The sequence below is a fragment of the Melospiza georgiana genome, chromosome 6, assembly GCF_028018845.1.
Source record: "Melospiza georgiana isolate bMelGeo1 chromosome 6, bMelGeo1.pri, whole genome shotgun sequence".
Taxonomy (NCBI): Eukaryota; Metazoa; Chordata; class Aves; order Passeriformes; family Passerellidae; genus Melospiza; species Melospiza georgiana.
Genome location: NC_080435.1, coordinates 13,307,705 through 13,331,777, shown reverse-complemented (window position 1 = coordinate 13,331,777; position 24,073 = coordinate 13,307,705). Strand labels below are relative to the sequence as shown.

The window sequence follows — 24,073 nt, the reverse complement described above, 5'->3', positions numbered from 1 at the left end:
GCCTACCTCCTCCAGACTTTGTGTCAATCCACAAGCTTCAGGAAGAGAATCCCAGCTTCTACTAGGAACCTCAGGTCTTAAAGATTTTCATTCCATTTACTTGCACACCCAAGTAGTAAAATTCCCCAGCTGAAATTGCCACAACATAATAGTTATTTCCAGAGAGCAGCAGCTAAAATATATAACACATAAAAAAAAAAAAACCAGCAGGCCAGCAAAGACTGCCACACAGTGTGCTTTTTAGAACCTGGGAAGCAGGATTAAGCACCCAGGAGACATGGATTCCATTCCCAGCTCCAGGTATGCTGGAGACAGACCTTGCCAATCTTCTTCCACTCAGAGGACATATTCCCCAGACCAAGAGCTTTCTTCTCTTGTGCAGTGCCCCAATGCTTAGGGGGTCTCTGATAACCAACAGACCAAAGGCCATTTCCCTCCTTTCCATGCCTGCAGCAGGAATAGGCTGACAAAGCTGCAAACCATCAGTAACTGTAAATAAGAGAGAAAAATACATAATGGAGGCAAATTATATTTGGAAGGAAACACTGAAGGGAAAGGAGGAAAACAGCACTCTTTCATCAGCCGAGACGTCACTTAGTGATGATCTGGAGTGCTCACACCTGCTCCACTCTGTCACAGGCTCCCACGGCTCCGAAAGGCGCCGCGGCAGCAGCAGCGCCCCGACACCTCTGCTCCTGCCAAGCCTGAGCAGCGTAAGGGAGCGTTTTGTCATTCAAGTTCCCACTTAGTTAATGGCTGTGACACCTTCAAATCTCTGCAGTGTACTTCTCATGGAATGTCTGCACCAAGCAAAGCAGCCCCACCAGCCCAGGGCAAGCTCCTGAGCTGCTGCCCATGTGGGCAGTCCCGTCCCCAGGAGCACTGGGCTTGGCATCCTCTCTTACCTGTGTGCTTGGCCCTACTAACAACCCTGTTCTGGTTGGTTCTGCTCCTCATCATTCTTTTTGTTTTGATCTGTGATATCATAAAGACCTCAGTTCAGAGAAATTCTTTGGCACATGCTGCTCCGCCTTGGCTAAGGCAGACCCATGCAAGATGGATTCAGAGCCAAGGAAAGGGACTAACAAGGACTAAGGAGGAAATTCTCCAGGGACCTTTTAGGTACAAGGTATCTAGAACAAATACACTTTGAAAGCCCTTTGAAGTGCTGCTCTCAGTGCCTTCATAGACTTGAAAACCTTTGGAAATGTACCTCTGAATGCTCAGCTGAACAGGGATTTGTCAGTACTTTGCTGAATAGAGATCCAGACTACAGGAGCATAAATGCTACAGGATATTTACTTTCTCTTCTTTGAAAAGTTCTGCCCAGTTCCCCTTTGTTCACTGCCTCAGCAGCAGCAATTTATCCATGTTACATCCATATGGACCTGTTCCATTCAGCTACTCCATTATCATGTGTCTGGCAAGTGATACAAGGAATGTTTTGTTTTTATGATAAACACTCTCTCTCATTATATGGCAATTTCAACTACTTAAACAAAAAAGTTTATATAGCACCTTCCAAAAGCAAATTGGTCCTTTCTTTGAAACACACTGGTTACAGGAAAATACAGCAGCATGACCCTTCACTCCCAAATACAGATGCACACAGCCACATGGATTGGTGCCAATAAAACAAAAGCTTCTGCCTCCATGGAAGTGAAATAACTTCTATAGACTGAAAATGGAGGAGGATTAAACAGAAACCAGTGTCAGATCTGTAACTTGTATTTGTGCCTGCAACTGGTTGAGCATTGAGTTTCCAAAGCAAGACAAGGGACAGGTTTATAAACTTTTTTTTTTTTAATTGTAATACAATTACTGGATTTATGATTTTCAACCCTGACTGTTTCAAAAGTCCTGGGTAACCCATCCTATTTGGTCAGACATTCTCTTTTGATTCCATAGTATGGAAACTACAGCACTGTCCTGATCTCCAGGCCACAGACTGTGAACAGCCACAGACTGTGAACAGCTATCCTACATCCCAATGTGCTGGGCAAGCACAGAACCAACCTGCTCCATATCCAGAAGTGGGGTGTTTATCCAAGCCAAACACTATGGCTGTCTCTACACAGCAGCTTGTAACCAACTGGTAATGAATCTTTGGCACCTAAGTGCTTAATTTATGGACAGAGCTCTGGTTCATGTTGTTGCAAGGCTAAGCCCTGTACACAAGCAGCTGACTAGAATTATTTTATGTCTGTACAGTTAGAACTTTCAGCTCCCATACAACTCTGAATGCTATAGCAAGTTATTACCAGCAGCTTATGTGCAGTGTGTTTCTTCTATGCACTGCAGTACTTGAGTGCTGCCATCAAACCAATTCAGAAAAAAATATTACTCCTATTATTCAGTCTTGAGCACAACATACCCACCTTTGCTCATCTTACTTCAATGACTGCTTGAAATCTATAAAATCAGTTAATCCCAGGTCCAGCACTTGTTCTGCCAGACATCCCACAGCAAAGCACTGAGCAATATCCTGACCACCCCCAAAACTTACCAGTACCCACCTCAGGCAGGCTCAAATCCCAGCCTGAGACCAGCAAAATCCTATCTCACCATTTATCAAAGAGCACATAAGCAAGTGCTGGAACCAAACAATGCCTCCTGCTGCTGGTGAATTTATCTGTTTAATGACAAAGCACCATCCAGCATAACCAGGTACCAACTCAAAGCCAAGTCAGCAGGAAAGAGCTCCAGGTACAGGTCAGCTGTTTCACCAGCAATGAAAGCTGCAGCATGGATACCATCACCTGCAAACCACAGAGATGTCAACCCTGGATGGCTGTAGGATGGAAAAAAGAGAAGAACTACAATACAGCAAGAGACATTAATAGTTTGGAATTTTTTTCTGCAGTTAGTCCATGAAAGAATTAATTCAATTATTTTTCTGTACTGCTGATTAACCATCCAGACACAAAATGCTGGCTATTACAAAGCTGTGTTCTTCCCCTGTCTTTCAAAATATATTAGCTACGGTCCAGATACTTATGTATATAAATTCTGCCAGGCATGTTTAATGAAAGCTTTACCTTCTATCACTGCATTCTTAAAGCAGAGAATAGTCTGTCTTTTACCTTTCAGCATCATAATGAAAAAGTAACTCGTTCCATGGAATTGAAGAAAATACTGTGGCTAGCAGAGCTCTATTGAGAGACAGATTATTTATCTACTTGGGTGTGCATGCAAGAGTAAACCTGTCCCAACTGAGGGGAAAAGAGAAAGGTAGCAAAGCTGCTGTGCTAACATTCTCCTATTCTAGACCCCCACACAGCCCAGTGCAGTAAGAAATATGGTGTTCAGAAACAGCAATAGAGCAAAATCAGGCTGGAGAATCTGCTGGCCTCTGAACAGGAGCTCCTGGCAATCCAGGGTGCTGCCTTCCCACAGTGTGTACCCTGCTCCATGGTCAGGGGTGGGGAAGACACATTCTGGGTGGACAGCCTAGAAAGGAACACGATGCCCTTCAAACAAGAACAGAAACAGCAGCCACAAACCAAAACAAGTGCAACCAGTGCCACCTCTCCAGGGACTGGATGCTGCCTGGAGCTGTGCACGGCCCAGAGACACCCAGTGGTTGACTGATACATCACAAGCAGATGTAATGACTGGAAAGGTTAAGGAAAGCATCCCCTCAGTTTATTTATTTAGTACAACTTTGGCCTGACACGATGTTTCTCTGCTCATCTCCAGTCCTCAGACTGGGTGTGGGAATAGATAAGAAGTTCTAGAAGAGAGGCCTGATTCTGAACAAGTGACAAACAGCAAAAAAGTGCAGGGAAAATAGGAACTGGCAAGGTGTCACACCATTGTCTTTCAGCTGTAGATGTTACCAACATCCTCTGGCCTCTCTTAAGGAAGTTCCTGTGGTCAAGACTCTGCCTTATTTGAGGTCTCTGGCTGAGTTTGGGTAATCATTACCAGAGGTCTGAGATAGAAGCAAGTGCTATGCCACACTGAGGGCCAAATGTCAGCTCTATGCTGCTTGTTGAGCTGCTAACCTTGCCAGCAGCAGCTATGCTTCCTGACTTAAAGGAGATTTAATGGCCCAACAACAACTTGTCAAGGTATACATGCAAAACAAAAGGCATCCCTTCATATCACTAGCAGCATAGCATAGGAGTCTGGACTAGAAAAAAAAAAAAAAAAAAAAAAGAGGAATAGATCCAACTTGAAAGCAGATTTTAGTAGTTCTACAGAAGTATGAGCAGAGTTTCCTTTAATCCAAGTAACACCAGAGCTGCAGAAAGTGGCATGCACTATGGGCCTCCCATGCACTGCTCTCCAACACTAGGTTTGATTCCACCCAGCCCAGCTTTAGGCACTCATTAAATACCCAAGTTTAGCAGATCACCACAGTCAGCTTTTTCTAATGGAAGGGGAGAAGGATGGACATCTCTTACCACCAAGATGGAAATCATCACCTAGACATTAGCATCTCTGCACCTTGTATTTCAGACCCATCGACTAAGTGGCAGGTACTAGGAACAGCTGAACTACACATGGTCAACTAGACAGGATTAATATTATGCTCTCTTATTTAGCCTGGTTTTTAACAATGGTTTGTTAAATCTGAGTAGCAATGTTCAATTTGGATAAAAGTAAATGTACTTCCCAGAGAGACACAGAAATCTATGTTTTAAGCTGCTTTGTGACTCCTTCTGGAAAACAGCAGGATAAACTTTGTTTACAGCCCATACCACATGCACAAGGATAAATGTAACCTTCACCCAAATACCGATTTCCAGCAAAGACAACTTTTTTTTTTTTTAAGAACTGAATTGCAATTTTTCTAAGAAACAGTGCTTTTTGGAAATAGCAACAATATCATACCAAGGGAAAAGTAACAGTTCAAAGGCATGAATGGGTGACCTTACTGTGATCGTTCAGAACTGTTCCATTCCCTGGCAGAGAGCTCAGAAATGCAGCACTAGTAACCCAGAAACACTGCAGTGACTCACTCCTGCTCAATCAACTCAGATGCTCAGGGGAAACAACAAAGGCACGACCAGGACACGGACCAGCCAAGCAGATGCAATATGGCACCACAACCTGGAATTAAGCCATAGCTCCTCACGCTGAATTGCTGGCACCTCACTTGCTGCCTCATTCCTCACATCTCATAATATAAGCCCTCTTTTAGCAGAGGTTTGACCTACTCATGAACATGAATGATAACCATAGGTGTTCTCAGAATACAAACTGATCATGGCATAACAATGCCAAAGAAAACAGCATAGGGAGATTTTATGTCCCAACATTCCTGGCCCTAAACACACAGAGAAGTGGTGAGGGAAACATCTCCAGCAATGCAGGAAAACTCAGACAGAGCAGCTGTATAAACCTAAGAAAACAGGGGCAGGCAAGGCTGATCACTGAGAACAGCATGACCAGCATGAAATGAGAGCACAAACAAGCCCAGAAGGCCTGAGGTCCTCTTGCAAGCAGAAGGCAGCTAGCCCCCTTAAATCACACTCAGTATCTGCTCCTGTGCTCTGCTATCGAATTGGCAAAAATAAAATAAGAACAAACAGGCAGGGGACAGAAATAGGACAGCTGCAGCCCCCTTCTCTCAGCTGCTCCCAGCTCCAGCTTTCAGAATTTGCCTCTCCTCAGCCCTGTCCATGACCCTCCCCATCAGCTACCCCCAATACAACTCAGATTTGAGGCACTTGTTCCACATCACTGTGTAGAGAGACACTGACACTCACACATGATTTCTTCAGTGACATACATAAGCAACAAAAAGAGAGAAGGCTCCTCCTTCTCTCTTCTTCCTGTGTCATTACAGAATCGTTGTTATCTCTGTGAAGTTTTTAAAGAGAAAACAGAAATGAAATTAAATAGGAGGGGTGCAAAAAGTTTCTGGTACAAAATACCAAATGTGCTATGCCTCTTCTCTTCCATGAGCTGCAAAAGTAAACAGCACCTTCTCTGGCAGGAGCAACAAACAGGGCTGTCTTCTGTAATCAGGGTATGGAGGGAGGGAGGGGAAAGGGTCAGGAAAAACACACAGTGCCCACTGTTCAGAGAAGAGCTCCTTTCAGCAGCCACGAGTAAGAAGACTGCAGAAGTGACAGCTTTGCTACCTCCCTGCCCAGCTGGCTCTCTGACCTGCCTAGAAGCAGCATCCAAAACCACAGGAAAGGCTGGATTTGTTTCCAACACTGCTGGCTGGTGGCATTATACACAGGATGACAGAATGCTGCTTTCCTCACAAGTCATGATGGGGCAATTTATTTTCATTGGCATGAGCAGAGGAGGAGAGCCAGTCTGACCCACCCTGCAGCAGCAGGACACTGTGAAAGGCAATTTTACACATACACCTCACACAGCCATAACACACTCACTCATACACCTCATACGGTCATTGCACACACCCTGTCCTGGAACAAAACCGTTCAACAGAGACCTCTGCCTTCAGAGGATGAACCAAGCATCTACAGACACAATTTTCAGCCTTGCACACTCAGAATTCATGTGCCTGATTTGACTCCCTTCATGGGAGTCCCATTCTCTTACATTTCCACAGCAGTCTGTCCTAAAAAGCCACAGGAGGATTTTCCCACCCTGCTGACATCATTTCCTCCTTGTTACACACCCTGTCCAGTCCACGCCACTCGGACAAGCTGCAGGCTGTGTGCTGGGTAGAACCAAACAGATTCATCCCAATGCATCAACCCTTGCAGTCAAATCAAGGCCAGACTAGTGAGCAACAACTTCCTGTGCATCTGTGGCAATTCAAACTGTTCAAATCTAGAACTACCAACAGCCACATCTCTCATCACCTGCACACGGGCATGCACTTGCACTCACAGGTGCAAAACACCCACCAGGCTTTTTGCAACCTTGCTGACTTCTTTGCTTCCCAGTCCCTCAAATTTGTTGTGTCCATTCTGACCCTTAAGTCTTAACACCCAGGCAGCTTGGCATATTGGATTTCAGAAAACCTTTCTCCACAATACTTCCAGCTTTCATTGAGTCCTTTACACACCAGCTCTTCCAAACTGTGGCTCAGAAACAGGTCCTGAGCTGCCACAACATCCATGCAGCTCACCAAATGCTCAGCTCCATGGTAGAACCGTCATATGTAAATCCTCACATTTGGCAAATCAAAACAAGATGGTCCATATCAAGGGGGAAAAAGGGGGGAGAAAAAGGGGGACACCAAGCAAACAACTTAAATGACTGCTAAAACCATCAGTATATCAGTTGCAATAGCAGCACTTGGGAGAGGATTTTTCTGGGGCTTTTTATTATTACCATTATCTTATCTGCAGAAGGCAAGCCAAGAAAACAGAGAAATAGATGGAACCAAGCCCTGTATCTGAGCAAGCTCTCTAGAAGCAAATACACACACGTTTCAGGGCTGGCAGAACACTGTGCTGAAATTAAGTGGCGTGGGCTGTGACGGAAACACAATTTTTCAGATCTGGTAATGCATGCCAGTGAATAAAACTTCCATAGGCTGTACAGCAGCACCTAAATATTTGTCCTACTGCTGTTCATCCATAGCTGGCACACGTTCAGAGACTACAAAGACAAAGCCAAACCAAAGCTCAGACTGACTTTTCTACCTCAAATTTGCATTGCACTTTTCCCTCCAGGGATCTTTCATGGCTTGGTTTGGATTCCATCCCAGTTCAGTCCCAAACAGAGAGATGTATCAAACAATTTCAACACACTGACACATTTCATTTTGAATTTAAGTATTTGAAATTACTTTGAAAGCACGTTCATGACATTTCAATACTCTACTGGATAACTTTTTAATCCACCCCTTTCTCACCCCATGGGTAGAGTGTAAGGCAGTGGGTCTAAACTAAAACCAGAAAACTGCACCAGCACAGAATGCAAGCTCTTCGGGTGGAGTACTGTTTGCCCATGGGAAATTAAAATTTCATTACTAGCTATTCAAAATTTGGTTGTACCAAATACTGTCCACCACAAGCAGGACACAGCCATGAGTCAGCAGCAAAAGAAGACTCCATGAGGCAAATAAGGTAGTTCTGACTTTCACCCCTTTCACTGCAGAGGCACAGAAGGGAACAACTAACTACCAAATGCCTTGAGAACATGGAGCAAATATGAAGGACCAGAGCAACTCTGCAACTTAATCAAAAGCCTGCCGAAAGAATAAACTATTGTATTTACGGGGTGCCCCATGGTAGGAAGGAGTGATGAATCTGACTCCATGTTCTCAGAAGGCTAATTTATTATTTTATGATGCTATATTATATTAAAGAACACTAAACTATACTATACTAAACTATACTAAAGAATACAGAAAGGATACTTACAAAAGGCTAAAAAGATACTATTAAAAACTCATGACTCTTTCCAGAGTCCTGACACAGCTTCGCACTGGGTTGGCCAATACGTCAAAACAATTCACAGCAAAAACCAATGAAATAACCACCTGTTGGTAAACAATCTCCAAACACATTCCAAAGCAGCAAAACACAGGAGAAGCAAATCAGATAATTATTGTTTTCCTTTTTCTCTGAGGCTTCTCAGCTTCCCAGGAGAAAAATCCCAGGCAAAGGGATTTTTCCAGAAAATATGAATGCCACAACAAATTATATATCTACAAAGGAAATACTATCAGGAGGGGTCATCAAAACCATTTTCCTCACTGTAACAGACAGCTTGGACAGCAGTAAAGGACAGCTGGCTCACCCACAGCAGCACTTCCCTTTAAATTGACTCCCATGCATGGTCAGTGGGGCTTCCATTGCCAAAAGCCACAGTGCAAAAGCAGTCTGACTGTGGATGAATCCTTGCTAGGACTGAAACCTGCAGAGGTGAATTGGGTGCACAGAGAAAGAACTCTAGCAAGGAGAAGAAAAAGCTAGAAAACAATGCTTAATAAACTGTAAATACTTCCTTACAGAAAATCTTGTGTGTTCTTACACTGGCTAAAACAATGGCCCAGAAGTGGTTCTCCTTTCACAATACAGTACAAAAGAACCCAAAACCAATACTGTCTTGCAATGGCTCATCATGTGTCCCATGAATTAAGGACCTGGCAATAACCCAGCAGCCACAAGGTTTATGACAGCTTTCTCAGGAACTTATGAGAATTTGATTTCTTTCCAATAAGGCCCTTAGGTTCCCAGAGGAATCCTCAAACAGCTTTTTAAGTCCTAGGAGTCAGGCCAGTGACAGCAAAAAAAGGATACCCAAAAGGCACTGCAATGACAATCCCACAGCAGAGCAGGAATGCAGGCAAACAATAAAACTGATGCTAAACAGATCCACAATAAAATGGCCTCAACTATAATTTGAACTGTAGAGCACTGCCAAAATTAAATGGTCATTTACTGACAGAGAAAGCAAAGAAACATAAAACCTCAATAGAACAGTAAGAGATCACAGACAAATTTTAGAAAGCCTAACACTGCATCCAGATGAAGAAAACTTCTCTTCTACTTCTGAGCAAAACTCTCTGTGTCCTCACCTCTAGCAGGGGACCAGGATGTTCTGGGCAGTTCTCGCTTTCTCCTATAAAGTCATTCTATTATCCATTCTCCAAGTAAGAAATTCTCTTGTGTGCTACAAAGAAGTCCTACTCATCCCAGAATCCCTTTCCTCCAGATGTCCCGATTCCCTGACAAAGGCAGAATGCCCAAACAACAGCAGCAGTACAAGCAGAGCCACTGCAGCACAGCTCCAGCCCACCACCACCACGACTGAAGTTAAGAATGCTGGAAATAGGGCACCATGCTGGCACTTCCCTACAGCAGCAATAGCTCTTCTGTGCTCCAAAGACTGCTCTGCAATCCATAAAGCAGCTGCACATGTGCTGGAGGAAAAGCCTTTCTTTTACCCACATACCATTTTGTTTTGCAGAACAGAAGAAAAAATATATTTGTTCAGCAAGTCTTTTAAGAAGAACAATCATTTCTGCTTTAAACTGACCCCACACACTGAGGATGTTACTCAGAGCAGAAAAACACCCTTCTTTGCAGAAATGCAAATACATCCAAACACCTCTGGCCCCACACAGACAGGGGCATCCTTTGTGTAACACTGCCCATGGCTAAGATTCACATTGCAGATAAACCGCTGCACAACTCAGTTATTACAGAGCTAAACAGAATTTATACACACATTCATCTTCCCAGGCTTCTCAATACCAACAGAAAAAGCTATCTTTCACAGGATACAGGCACTTTCTTAATATTAAGCTTTTTAACTTCTCTACTGAGAATGGCAAATGTGATAAATGAAGAAAAGCAGCAAAGCACCTTGACAAGGTCATACAGGGGACTTTTAGGAAAAAGCTGTGGCTGGGGGGACATCTCAGGGTAAAGAACCCATGTCTGTGCTCTCAGCACGTCACTCATCAGGCCAGGGGGGCGAAATACATTTCACAAGGGTGAAATACGAAAAGATATCTTTGTTTATGCCTATTTTGAAGAGAGCAAACTTAAGGAATCAAAATAATTTGGGAGCACCCAAAATACTCAGCATATCCTAAAGGAGAAGGGGAAAATGCTCTACAGATAGTTTTGGGGAGAGCAGAGACATATACAGTAAAGGACCCTTTTAGATCAGGCTGGATTTTTAGGTTTGAAGGCAAGCTGCAAACAAAACTGCAACCTTGATCTCACAGTTCTTTTGATTCAGTCCGAAAATTAATGCAAAACCCCAAGCAAACGCAGCAGTCCCTGGGCACAGCTCAAGCAGCCTATTGTTCCAGGAGGACTTATCCATCACCAGAGACAACCCCCTCTGATCAGGTCGCATGATTGAAGGCTGTACTTTATTATTCCCTCGCACCACCACCAAGCGAAGCTGCAGCAGCGGTATCAGATCAGACAGAGGAGCTGCTGCCCTTCAGAGCAGGCTCCCGAGTAAGAGCTCGCTGATGTGGAGCAGGCTCCTGAGTAAGAGCTCGCTGATGTGGAGCAGGCTCCTGAGTAAGAGCTCGCTGATGTGCACAAAGCAGGAATGCTGGAGTAACCAGCCACGAGGGCCATGACTGACTGAGTTTAAAGAGGCAATGCAACCCAAATCCAGGAAATTCAGAAGTCAAGTTGGTCTCGTATCCTGAATTTATAAGAACTTCCAGACTATTTAACCCAGTAATGATGCAGCATTCCCAAACACTATACAAATGCTAAAGAGTGCTGAACTGCTGGGTGGAGGCAAGAGATGATGGAAAACTCATTGAAAGCAAGCCCCCGTGGCTCGGTCCCAGCTCCACCATGCTGTGTTCCACCACTGTGCAGCCCTCAGGGCTTCTCTGCAGCAAGCTGAGACCCTCCTCAGTCCTGGGGCTGCCTCTCCCCACAGCTTCCCAACGCTCCGCTACACCAGCACCACTGTGCTATGATTAAAATGCTAGAACTGGCTCTTGAATAAAAAAGAAATTCACCTGCAAGCAAAACAACTTCAAAATCCATATTCATAAAAGGTGTTTGAGGAATGCAGGGCCTCTCTCTTTTAGCCATTGAAACGCAACAGTCCTTGGTCTTTCATATAAAACATGCCGCAATTTCTTTCTTTCCTGCAGCGCAGTCGCTGTGCATGTGTCTACCACTGTATTACCTCAATATTTTTGCTCAAAAAAGCACTTCCCTAACAAAAAGGAATTCACTGGTACAAAGCAAACTGTATTACTTCTGCAAAATTTCATTTGAGAAGCCACAGCTAAAGTGCAGGACCCCTACGGTTCCCAGTTCTGCAGTGTGATAGCTTCAGCATCCCTTGTGAGATGAAGCATGTCACCTTAATGCATGCTTAAGGTGAGAGAACGACCAGGCTGATGGGCTTCATCACCCTAAGGACACAGAAAGTGACATACTTAATCTGATGAGAGGCACTAAAGCAGCACCTCTTAATATTTTATGAAACATTTGGCTGTTTTTAATTTTAAAAACAGCAGCTCAATAAACAAAGCAATGGAAGATTCCCTGTGGATGGCACTATGATAGGTGCACAGCAGCCCACTCTGCTGAGTGATAACGTCGTACCCGATGCATCAAGTCTGTCCTCCTCCCCACATCCATGCTGGAAGGCCTGTGCACTGGGAGATCCCAGGCTCTGCACACTGCCAGGGACTTTTCCAGAAATAGTTGTCTTTCACCAGAATACAGTGCATAGCAGAGGCAGCTTTAGAAATGGTTTAAGACATCCAGCTTTCATCTAGCACCTTAATCTGGACACAGCCGGCTGACATGCCCAAACTGAAGTTGCTTTAATCAGAAAAAATACATTTTCTTCTCTATTTGCTCAGTTCTGGAAAAAGATTACAGACACAGACTGACATGAAATACAAAATGCATCCCACTTCATTATTACTGCACACTTGCTTCATGTTTATCTGCTTCCTTAAGCAGCCACTACTGGCCACTGTCAAGAGATAAAGTACTCAGCAAGATGCATCTTTTCTCCTACTTACAGAAATCACTTTCTGTTCCCACTCCCATGAAGGCTTGCAAGGTACAAGACTGGCCAGAAGACAAATGGAAGAAAAAGTCCGAGCACCAAGTCTGATTACAGACATAAGCATCCCCCAAAGGACAGCATTCAGCAGAGCCTGCTCTTTAATCCTGTGCTCCAAATACATCCATCACCACTTATGAGAACCTCAGAGATAAGACTTAAAACTAAGTTAGAACATCTTCCCCCCTGCTCCTTTTCATTGGAATTCAGAAATTCATCCATGCCATGGTAAAGGACTACAAGAGGGATGGCCCCCTACAGTGTTTTTGGAGATAAACCCTGATGGGAGGGGGCCTGTGTACAGAGCCAGAGCAAAGGGTTCTCAACCAAAGGCAGGGAGCACATCAGAGGCAAAAGCACATCCATGAGCTCAGTGGGAATATGCAGTCCTGTCTCCATGGAAGAACACCACCTTTCCTTTCACCTTCCTTGAAGGGAAAAGGGGCTTTTCCCTTCAAGCTTTAATAATTGACAAGTCCTGACCTCACCTCAACTACACAGCCCATTCTTCACTCTGGGGGAAAAAAAGATTCTGCAGAAATTAAAAGCACTATCCCAAGAAAGGGAATTATTTTGTCATCTAAGGACACTTACATGGAAGAGTAGAGCTGATGGGCAGTCTTGTGATGTTTCTGATTAAAATGCTGCCTCAGGATATTACTCTTCTCCTCCAACATGAAACAGTCAATTAGGCTGTGATATATTCATGTAATAAATACTTTTTCCTATAAAATTTGTCAATCCAAGACTGGCAATACTTTTGCCTTGAAGTCACCTTTCTAAGAAAAAACATGACAGATAAATCCAGTCTTAAACTAGTTAAATACTGGCATCTGAGGAAGCATAAAAGTAGGGAATAGACAGGTCTATTTTTCAATCCCATCACAGTGCTTAAAAAAAAAGGAGGGGACAGGAGGGCTTCATTTCCATGAAGAGCCATCTTACCCTTTCATTATTAATTTTATATACACATGCATACATAAACACACACAAGTGCATTCACCTTTCACCTACAGCAGGTGAAATTTTCACAAAACCTCTACAGGTACAAGAGCATATTAAACTGAGCAGCACAAAAATCTGATGGCCTCCAACACAATGGTGTCAGATGACCATCCTGATGACTCTCAGACCACTCTCTTACACCACATTAAAAACAAAAAGTCATTATTGAAACAAGAACAGTCTTTGTGGAGCATCCACCCCTAGCTCTCACTTGTAAGCACAGCCAAGCACAGCACTTTTAAGATCTCACTTGTAAGACCATGGATGTCCAGCTGTGCTTTTCCACCACCATGCCCTGCCTGCAAGGGCCCAGTGGAACAGCTCTTGAACACAAGAGGCAGGGATGGCTCCACAAAGCTTACAGAGTCACAGAATTCCACCACTGCTCACCATCTTCCAGTTTGTCAGCAGGAGCAAAGTCTAAACATGCCACAGAGACCCTCAAAGATCTCTTTCTGAATACCTGGATGCCAAGAGTCCTGAGCAGAGAGCACCATCCCAGCATCCTAACTCCTGTTCAGTCCAGCAGAACAAAATCTCTGCCCCACAAAAATAACATAAATAACATCTCTGCCCCCTTCTCAAGTAATAGGCAGCAATCCTTATACCTAACACTAGCCCATCTTACATCGTTTCATGGGAAAACATTTGCATTTTTGGATGCATCTACAGGACTTCCTCATGCACTCTATTTAGCAGAGACATCTGTTACTCAATATATATATATATTTCATCTAAATCCCACCCTCTGAATCCTTTCCATCAGTTGTCACTAATGAAGCTTTGTGTGCAAAACCAAGCACATTCTGCCCCCATTAGGAAGCCAATTACAGCAGGAAAAACAAGCAATTAACAAGGTGCAAAATAAACATCTTGCCACCTGCCTTTTAATAGCAACCCCACTTCAAACAAGTCACAGTCTCAGCACAGCTTACAGAATTGGCAACTGATGTTATATATGTATTTATGCAGCAGCTGTTCTTCATTGCAACAAATATTACAGGCTTACTAGATAAGGTCAGCATATTTAAAAAAACATATAGCAAGTATTAAAACCTGCTTTGAGGCCCTGAATGACGCTTTTAATGAAATCAGCAGCATCAGGCTTGTGTGGTATTACAGTAGAGCTGCAGTCACATCCCCAGCTTAGAGAGATTTCTCCTCATTTCTCCTTGCTTAGCAGCTTCAGCATTTGTTTCACTAAATCCAGGGGCCTGAGCAGCTCTTAAACAGTGTGTGGGGCAACCAAGCGCACAAAGCTCTACAGAGCAGCCAAGTCTTTCCTGCTTTCATCACCCCTGCCTCTCCTTGCCTTCCCCACCTCCCCACCATCACATCACTACACCCAATTCCACTGTGGAGCTGGGGGAAGAAGGGCACTCACTAAAAAATACTTTTAAAAAAATAATCAAGGGGGAAACAAATCTATATTCTATGCCACTCTTTGCTCCTTAAGCCTTCATGCTTTGGAGGGGAAAGGAGGACTTCCAAAGATACTAGCTAGCTCCAGAGGGAGCCACTTTCCTTCACCTTTTGTGCAACAGGATGAATGACACACTTCTGAGCAGTTAACCAGGACTAGAGAAAGCCCAAGAGCACGTCTGCAGGATTTAGCAAACGTGGAGTGGAAAATGTGCCTGAAAAAAAAAAACAGCCAAGCTTCCTCCTGCATGTTTGTTTCTGTATATTTCCCTCTTCCTCTGACTCTCTACTGCTATGTAAATTATTTATATACATTAAACTTTCCATGTCACATTTCAGTTCCTGACTAATGTCCTATTTAACCGTTCACTTCACAATAAATGTGAGTCTCTTCCTCTTAGGATTCTTCCCTCTCTGACCTCGCTGGGATCCAAGGAGTAAAACACTGAATATGGCACTTTTGCCATTGTGCACAGGATTCTGAGAGTTGGTTGGAGATGGAGAGAAAATTGCTAACATTCTTTCTCTAAATGACCACAGGGAGCAACAGGCAAGACAGCTTTTAACTCCAAGCAGGGCCAACAGGGCTACCCACAGCTTTATAGAAGCCTGCATCGTGATCAATAGCACTAAAACAATCCTTCATGGAAAAGTTGCCCTAAAGAGTCCTATATTTAAATAACAATTCCCTACCCTTGAATACCACTGGCAAGTCAGATCTTAAAAGACCCACGTCTTCAGTTCTGGCCATTATCTACATGTACATAGAATAAGCAAAGTCAGAGGAAGGGAACAACAACAGGAGGTGAAAAGTGGTGAAAGGTCAAAATTTCCCAGACTCGTGAGGGTGCACACCTAAACCCGACCTACTGCAGCCAACAAAGTAAAAACGACCTTTTAGCTACCAGTTTCTCACACTACCAGTGCAAGTGCAAAGATCTCACAAGTCTTTCCTCCAGCCCTAATTACAGAGACAAGGTCAGAAAAGACACCATTTGCCAGCATGAACTGCACGAGGTCATATGGCCACTCTAGCTACAGAAGTATTTTAGGAGTAGTTCAATCAGCCAGGTCACTTAACTGACTTCATTTCTGTTTGTTTTTTAAACAAGCAGCAATATTTTCCCTTGCATTTTGTGGATAGGAGAACAGGAAGCAGGGTTGACTCCTTAATCACCAGCCTAGGATTTCAGCACACATCACCAACAATGCCAAGGAGCAGTGATGCCTAGCTACATGTTACAGATCTAAATCCACCCAAAAATGCCAAGGAGGAGCCTCATCCCAACAGTGACAATGGGTCAGAACACTGTCAGCTTTCAGAAGCTGTTCAGATCACAGGAAGAAGGCGGGTGCATTATCTGCACTGCCTCACAACAAATGCACGTGACAGAAGCTGCTCAAGCTGCTCCAGCTGCACATCAAGAAAGCAGCCCACAGTTCTCAAGCCTTCTTCAACTCGATTAATTCCAGGGCAGTCTCTTCTGCTTAATGCTGATGACGGCTCCAGTGGGTTTTCTGACCAGCAGGCTGCCTGAAGGCCCAAAGAATCAGCAGTTTGAGGACTGCTGCTTATTGAAGGTGGCAAGGGACCAGAAATGTGGTAAGAACTTACTGTGAGAAAGAGTTGCACTTCTCGTTCTAAGAGCTGGGACTTCAATTTTTGCAATTCTTCTTCAAAGGATGCTTAAAGAGACCCAGTTCTTGAATTCTTTCCACCCTCTTCAAAAGAATGGCTGAAGAGATCAAATTTCACTAAACACTAACAGCTGAGTGCCATCAGTACCCAGCTCACCTGAACAAGAGTGGAAAGCTGGCAATGCCACATATGGCTCAAGCTGCAGTCCTCCTAATCAGCGTGAGCTAACAGCCCATAAAACACTGACTAATTCCCAAATAGTCACATGTGTGCACATTCCCCCACAGCTCTTCTAAACAGACTTCTGCAGCTTGGCAAATGGTCAGATTAAGCAGAGGATATATGAAGTTAAGCAGAGTTTTTGGTATGTAGCAGTCTCTCCAGGTCATAGTTCATAAAACTCTTTACAGCTTCTAGGATCAAAGCAGCTACAGCCATGAAAGACCTAATAGTTCATTGTCCATCACCCAGCCAAGGCAGGTCACCCAAAGAGACATGACAAAGTTAAAGTAATGGTGTGCAAACAAGCCGAGCACATTTTGCTTTGAAAAAAAGACGCTAAGCAAAGTCACATATGTGAACTAGGTCCAAAAGTTAGAGGTCTGTTTTGTTTTCAAGAAACAAGCAAGCACGTTTCTACAAGGCAGCTAGAACATGCTAACCTATATCTAATGCTGTGGCTTAGCTGTGAAGCCCAGCTCCAGCCCCTCTTTCTCACTCTCAATTGCAAATTTCCATCTCCAAACACAAATGCCTTCTACCACACAGTTCAGTAAGAAAATTACTTTGGAGCCCTGCTACTGAAAATGCATCAAAGCACAATCTTCAAATTCTCAACTCCCCACCCCCTCCTGCCCCCAAAAAAGAAAGAAATCAAAGGATCAAAAGGAAAGACACGGTTTTGCTCCCACTGGCCTACAATAACAATAATGATCATAATCTAGAGATCGCAGGAGGTTCATCTACCCTCCATGCCAAGTCAATTCGCTCCATTCACAACTGCGCATAATTATTCCTGGGACTGCAAAAATTACTGTCTTTTCGCTAGCAATAGAATTGTAAAAATGCTTTCAACCTCAAGCCCTTATTTATTAAAACAAAACTTTTTGCTCTTTTACGGTTCATGTTAGGTCTGGCATTTCTGTGCAGAGGGTCAATAATCCAGTCGTTCAAAAAATAGTCACGAAAGACGTATTAACATAAGCTGTGCATTAAGACACAATTATTTATATGCCTGACATTAATGGCTCTGCGCTGTGCACTGTATCAACTCACAGATACTTTAGCAGGAAAATAACAGCACTTGGGGAGAATTTCTGCTCTCCCAAGGACAATTAGCATAACGCTACCGCTGCAACGAGAGAGCAATAAGGACTGACAGAGGAATGCTTCATCCCAGAGCCTCTAGAACAGCGGTGCCCGTCCCCAAAGTTTGTACCCATCGCAGCGCGCTTCCCTCCGCTAAGCACACGCTGCCCGCGCCTATGCTTCCCCGATCCTTAGATTAACGAAATGCGAGTCAAGCAGTTTCAGGATGCATTATCCTCTGCCACCAGAGCTCCCCGGCGCGGGTGCCCAGCGGGACCGGCCGCGCTGCCCGCCGCCAGCCGCGGCTGTGCCCGAGCCGGGGAGCGGCCCCGGCCCCGCCGAAAGGCTGCCCTCGGTGCGGGCACGGCCGCCACAGCGGCGGTACCGGGGCAGCGCACACCTGCGGGAGCCCGGCCGCGCACAGGTCACGGCACCGGGCGCAGCGGCACCGCGAGCTAACGGGACGGCGCCGCGTCCCAGCCGGCCCCGGAGTTTGGAAACTCTCGGCAATCCCGCAGCCACCGCAGCGCCCGCAACTTGGCCGGGGCTCGAGGGCGAGTGCACCGGAGAGACATCGCCTGTCCGGGCAGCACGGAGCTGCGGAACAGCCCCGCAGCGCCGGGAGCGGGCTGTGCCGCCGCCTCCCGCCCGAGGGAGCCGCCGAACCGCGGGCAACCGGCCCCGAGCGCCGCCGCGATGCTGCGCTGACAGGGTCGCGACACGGCGACAGCGGCGGGTCCCACCGCCCGCCGTTCCCCTGCCCCGGGGGAGCGAAGGACACACGGCGCCGGCGCCCCTGCCCGCGGAGCTGCCGCGGGGTGCCCCGGCTCATCCCTCAGCGCTGCCCGCGGGATGCCCACCCCTCACCCCTCATCCCTCTCCCCTCCGCCGGACCGGGCGGGCGGCTACCGCGCCGCAGCCACCAGTTGCGCTTCCCGCTGCGGTACCTCAGCTAGGACGGGATGACAAGTCCGCCCGCAGCCGAAGCCCTCTCGCAATGCAACAAGTGCCCGCCCGGGCGCGGCGGGAGGAGGCGGCGCGGGGGCGGTCGCGGTGCCGCCGCTCAGCGCTCGGGGCGCCCCGGCTGCCACTCACCGCGCCGCGCGCCCGGCGCCGCCGCGAGCCCGCCCCCCCCGCGCGCGCCCGGGCACTCTCTTGGGCCGCCGGGGACGCCGTACCGCGGGCCGCTACCATCAAGTACACGGGGGGGGGAGTAAGGCCGCTCAACCCGCCCGCTCGGCGTGTCGGGCCGGCCGGCGGCGGCGCGGTTTCCCCCGGCCGGGCGCGGTGGTGGCGGCCGGCGGCCATCGGCAGCGGAGGAGCCGCGCGGTGGGAGCCGCTCGCGGGGCTGAGGGCGGGAGCGGCGCTGAGGGCGGGAGCGGCGCTGGCATCGGCCCCTCGCTCGCCTCCAGGTAGCCCTCGGGACCTGGGAGCTGCGGGGCAGCGCAGCCCTGAGCGCGCAGTGGCGGAGCGCGGTGTCCGCTCGCTTGGCCGGGGTTTGACGCGGGGTTTGTGTCGTTGCAGGCACAGCGCAGAAATGATCATCCCGGTCAGGTGCTTCACGTGCGGCAAGATAGTGGGGAACAAGTGGGAAGCCTACCTCGGCCTTCTGCAGGCGGAGTACACCGAAGGGTGGGTTTCATTTCTGCGTCCTTCGAGTCGTGCCTTGGGTGATACACAGAGCACAAGATCCCAGAGCCGCTGGGCTGGGAAGGAGCTCCGGAGATCATCCCGGCCGGCCTCCCTGCCCAGGCAGGGCCAGAGGCACAAGTACAGGGTCGTGGCGTCATGAAAGAGACGTAGAGAGGCTAAAAACCATTCTGAGATTGTTTAACCAAAAGTTAGAAATTACAGTAGGCAACAAACTATTTGTTTCCCCACTGAATCTTTCAGGGAAGCAGTGGAAGTTGCCAAGTCGTGGCTATTGTACCCAAAACGTTCCCAAATATGGAACTGTACACATTTGCCCGTTTCTTCCCTTCCCCTTCCATATACCCAGCTTTGACACCAACGTGATCAGTTTTTTAAAGGGAGAGAAGGAAAAAATGTTACAAGTTTAAGAAGTGTTTAGCGTTTTAGTATTTTCCCTATCTTTATTATTTCTTTGCTTTTGTATAGGAGTTTTGTGTTGTCATTGACAAATGCTCACTTGAAAACAATTGTGATCATTGGCTTGATTCTGGGGTGCTTGTTCAAACTAATGCAATTATGGTAAGAAGTGGAGTTTACAGATATCTAACAGCTAAAATCTTACAGTGCAGTACGGAATCACTGTTAACGGCAGCTTAAGAAATGGATGGACAAAATGGGAAGACTTATCTAAAGAATCAGTAGTTGAAAAAGGCACCCACACCTTTCTGTTTATCCCTTAAAAGTGCTCTTTTTCCGCAAGTCCTTGGAAGCTGGAGGAAAAGGCAAATACAACTAAAGTCGTCTCAAAGCATACAGTATGACTTTGGAAATTGTGATCAGTGTTAGTATTTTGCATCTCTGATAACTGCAAGTGAGAGTTCAGAATTCTCCAGATAGCTCTTAAAATTTACATATCAACAGACATCAGATGCTTTTGTTCTCAAGTGTTTTGGAAAATTGAGACATCATGTGATGTTACTTATAAATATTCTTTGAAATGCCCCTCAGTGTTCTTATAGTTATCTAAAACAAGTTTTGCAGGTGCTGTCCTAGAACGAGCAGCCCTGCTGCACTATCAATGGTTGCAAGGACTGAGTGACATCAGAGAAGCTGCTGGAAGTTGGCTCCTGCAGTTAGACTGTACTACATGAAGCTAAACAACCTTTTACCATGGTCCAGCTTGGGCAGAGGCTTCCTTTCAGTCCTTTGTATTTTAGAAAAGTATCCATTGGCTTATTCCTGCAGGAGAATTACAAGTTCCAGGAAATTAAGTTTGTTTGGAGCAAATGCTTTATTGCACTGCATTGTATCAGTATCATCCTAAAGACCTGAGATCAGTCATGTCTCATGAGTGTCCCATTCTGAAGGAGCATCAGCCTGATTTATGGTTCAGAGGTGCCAGCTGAAGATCGTGGTAGTACCGTGACCTTTTAGAGGGGTGACAGCCACAGCCATGGGAAACACCCGCAGTGGTTCAGGCTGGGATGACTCAACATCCCCTACCCAAACATGAGAATCTGGAGCAGTCACTCTGAAGGAATTCAGTGGAAAGACTGTAAAACACTGATTTCTGGCCAGTCTGCACCTACTTACTTGTGTGTATGTGGGGGGCAGGTTGTATAACCGAGTGCCTTCTCCCATGGGAGCTGGGAAGGATTGTAGCCATCCTCAGAATTAGCATCCCTGTGTGGGGGAGGTTGTGTTCCCAGTTATTTTAGTTGCTGTATATCTCACCTTTTTAGCGTGGCTCAGATCTTAAATTTATCTTGTGAAATGGGCAAGAATCATCCTCAGTTTACAGAAACATGTTAAAACAGTGCCCTCTGAAAACGGTGGCAGCTGGGGACCCTTCTCAGCAGCAGATCCTGTGCTCTGGCCGGCTGGAGGATGGGCAAACATGCTCAACAGCACTAGGTGGAAAAGGGCATTAACAGCACATGCTGAATTTCTGTCTGTCTTTGAACTGCAAACAAATTTCCCTCTATGACTGAGCTCAAAGTAATCAGTGTGTTGCTTAGGAAACGCTTACAAGTGGTTCTGACTCACTTCATCTGTTGTGTTTTTTAATTGTTGTTCGTTAATAGAGATGCCCTGGATGCCCTTGGCTTGAAGAGATACTGCTGCCGCAGAATGCTCCTCGCCCATGTGGATCTGATTGAGAAGCTTTTGAATTATGCACCCCTGGAGAAATGAGATGGAAAAAGCACTGTGCTGCAAGCCATGTGGAACCTATCTCTAATTTAAACTTGAAACTGGACTTCAGGCAGTAAAGAATGAATGCCAACTGTAGTGGAACCATCAAGAGATGTTTATCTTCGGGATAAAATGCTGCCCCAAGCCACTAACCTCTTTCAAGGAAACAAAGGAATGATGAAGTCCACTTAAACAAGATTTAGAGATTAAAAGTTTGGATGCTTCTTCTTAAATCAGTATTTGGAGTCGTGAACTTCTAGATGCTTCTGCCAGTAAAACCAAATGTTTGTCCATGTAGAAAAACTATTATATTTCATTAAAATGTTGAAATAAAGGAGGTTTTTCCCTTGTAGTCTTCCTACAGTTTCTGGCTAAAGTAAAGTGTATGCTTGGATCTTGCTGGTTACCTTAAGGTTAGAGGTACTGCTGAGTACCCAGTTCAGTGTCCTACACTAGGCAGACAGGGCTGAGCTGTGGTTCCAGTGACATGGAAGTGGGTACATTTGTGAGGCATTGCTCCCAAAACCTGCTGGGGCCCACAGAGAACACTTCCTACCGCAGTTAAAATCAACTTGTGTTCTCTGCCCCGATCCTTACCAAACACTGGGGCTGCAGCATCACAAAAACACTGATTCAGATGGTGCAGTGCCTTCATTTAAGCAAAACATGTCTGAGTGTCTCCACGGAGAGCACTGGATGTGAGAATTGAGGCGTGCTGGTGTGAACAGGATCAAAGTGCTGCTGCTGCCAAGCACCTGCACCCCTCTGTGGCTGGTACAAACACTTCCACCACTCATCATCTCAGCGACTTCACGTTGTGCTGCGCGTGTGCTGCGGTGCTGCCTGCCCTGACAGAGGGGCTGCAAGGGAGAGAGGGCAGCTGGAGCTGCAGGGCTGGGAAAGGTCACCTGCATCCAGACAGGCACTGACCCTGCGCCAGGGTCCCACCTTTCTCTTGCACAATCAGCTTGTAAGGTGGATCATGTTTTCACTCTGCTTTCTGTCATGAAGAAGATGCATTGTTGTGCATGGCACACCCTGTCCATGGCACAGGCATCTTACCTGAAAGTGAAGGAGGGCATTCCTGCACCTGTGCAGGTTTGGGATTTTGTGCAAATGCAGCATTAGTTCATCATTACAGCAGCCCAGTAGAGAATGGGCTGGAAAAGGGGATAATTCCTTAGGATGCAGTCTCTTGCTCTTTGGTGCAATTACACTCTTGGCACTCATGTATTAGCTTCAGGGTAAGAAGTATCTCTGTGGATTCTTTTCTGTAGCACAAAGAATCTGGTTTGAACAAACCTTGGGTTTACAGAAATAGTCATTATTTAATGTGCTTACTGGGTCAAACTTGTACCCACAAAGCTTAAAACTAGATTGTCTCACAAAATAAGAGGCAGGACTGCTGCTTGCCTTTGGCTATCACCCAACCAATCTTTACACTTGAACTTGCTTTTCAATTTACTACAAGACAGTAGTAGATGTTTCTCATATTCAGCAATTCTTCACAGAAGACATTTTAAAACCTGTGCTTTACCCTAATGCAAAGAGAATTAAGCAATTAATTCTAGCATTTGTTTCATAGTTGGTTGGGTAGCTTATGTTCTGCATGCCTGCCGTATTAGCAAGCTGAACACACTATAAAAACAAACCAAAAAAAGCCCTTCAGTTCTCAGGCAGGCTATTTTGTAAAAGGGACACTGAACTAGAGGATGACCTTTCCCCAGTGAGCTGTAAGATGCTTTTCCCTGTCAGAGTGGGGTGTGCCGCAGCCCCGTGTGCAGCCTGTTCACAGATCCGCGGCGGGTCCCGCTGGGAGCGCAGCAGCCCAGACGGGAACGTCTGGCAGAGGCAGCGTGCAGGAATGCCGTGCAGAAAGCTGGCCTGCATCACTGCCAGGGAACTGGATTAGATGAGCTGACAGGCCTCGGTTTCTATCTGCAAAAGCAAATTTCTAATCTCGCTCTCTGCTTCAGAATAACATGTTTCTTTTCAAAGCGGGTGCCAAGTTGTCTGACATTAAAAGTTACGGCTCCTAAATACTTAATAATGCAAATGCAATCTGCAAAAACACAGCAGGCTTCGTTGAAAAAAATGCAAGGGAAAAAAGAAAAAGCCACCTAGGTTGCTCTCATTACTATTCTCAAAACCAGGGTGCAGTGGAAGCCAGTGGCAGTCTGGTATCACTCCCTCTGACAGATGTTACCCAAGGAGCTGCAAAAACACCTGAGCAGCAAGAGTCAGTCACAGCAGGCACTAACATTAGCTCCTGCAGCCCCTGACACCCTGTGTGCACCACAGCTTTTCCTCAGGAGTTTGCAAATGCAGCATTAACCAAAAAATGTGGCAAAGCATACAGTTCATTGTGATCATGTGAAAAGTTATCTCGAGAGTTTTGTCCTTGGGGGGGTTAGG

The 24,073-nt window shown here is 46.0% G+C and overlaps 2 protein-coding genes across 2 annotated transcripts in view; one reads left to right on the top strand and one right to left on the bottom strand.

The window, feature by feature from the left end:
- TSPAN4 (tetraspanin 4) overlaps nucleotides 1–18,861 on the bottom strand; it is a 420,715-nt gene extending 401,854 nt beyond the window's left edge. Inside the window, exon 1 of the mRNA XM_058026126.1 lies at nucleotides 18,781–18,861. The gene's annotated coding sequence lies outside the window, so the exon portion shown is untranslated. The remainder of the gene's footprint in view (nucleotides 1–18,780) is intronic.
- A 301-nt stretch (nucleotides 18,862–19,162) lies between these two features.
- POLR2L (RNA polymerase II, I and III subunit L) lies at nucleotides 19,163–22,010 on the top strand. The gene is made up of 3 exons (XM_058026461.1): nucleotides 19,163–19,245; nucleotides 19,358–19,465; nucleotides 21,550–22,010. The coding sequence occupies exons 2-3, from the start codon at nucleotides 19,371–19,373 to the stop codon at nucleotides 21,656–21,658; spliced, it is 204 nt and encodes a 67-aa protein (XP_057882444.1). The 5' UTR covers nucleotides 19,163–19,245; nucleotides 19,358–19,370; the 3' UTR covers nucleotides 21,659–22,010.
- Nucleotides 22,011–24,073: the final 2,063 nt, after the last annotated feature.

Coding starts and splice junctions, on each gene's coding strand:
- POLR2L (XM_058026461.1), top strand. CDS start 19,371: ATGATCATCCCGGTCAGGTGCTTCACGTGCGGCAAGATAGTGGGGAAC. Junction 19,466..21,549: donor CAGGCGGAGTACACCGAAGG/GTGGGTTTCATT, acceptor GTTCGTTAATAG/AGATGCCCTGGATGCCCTTG.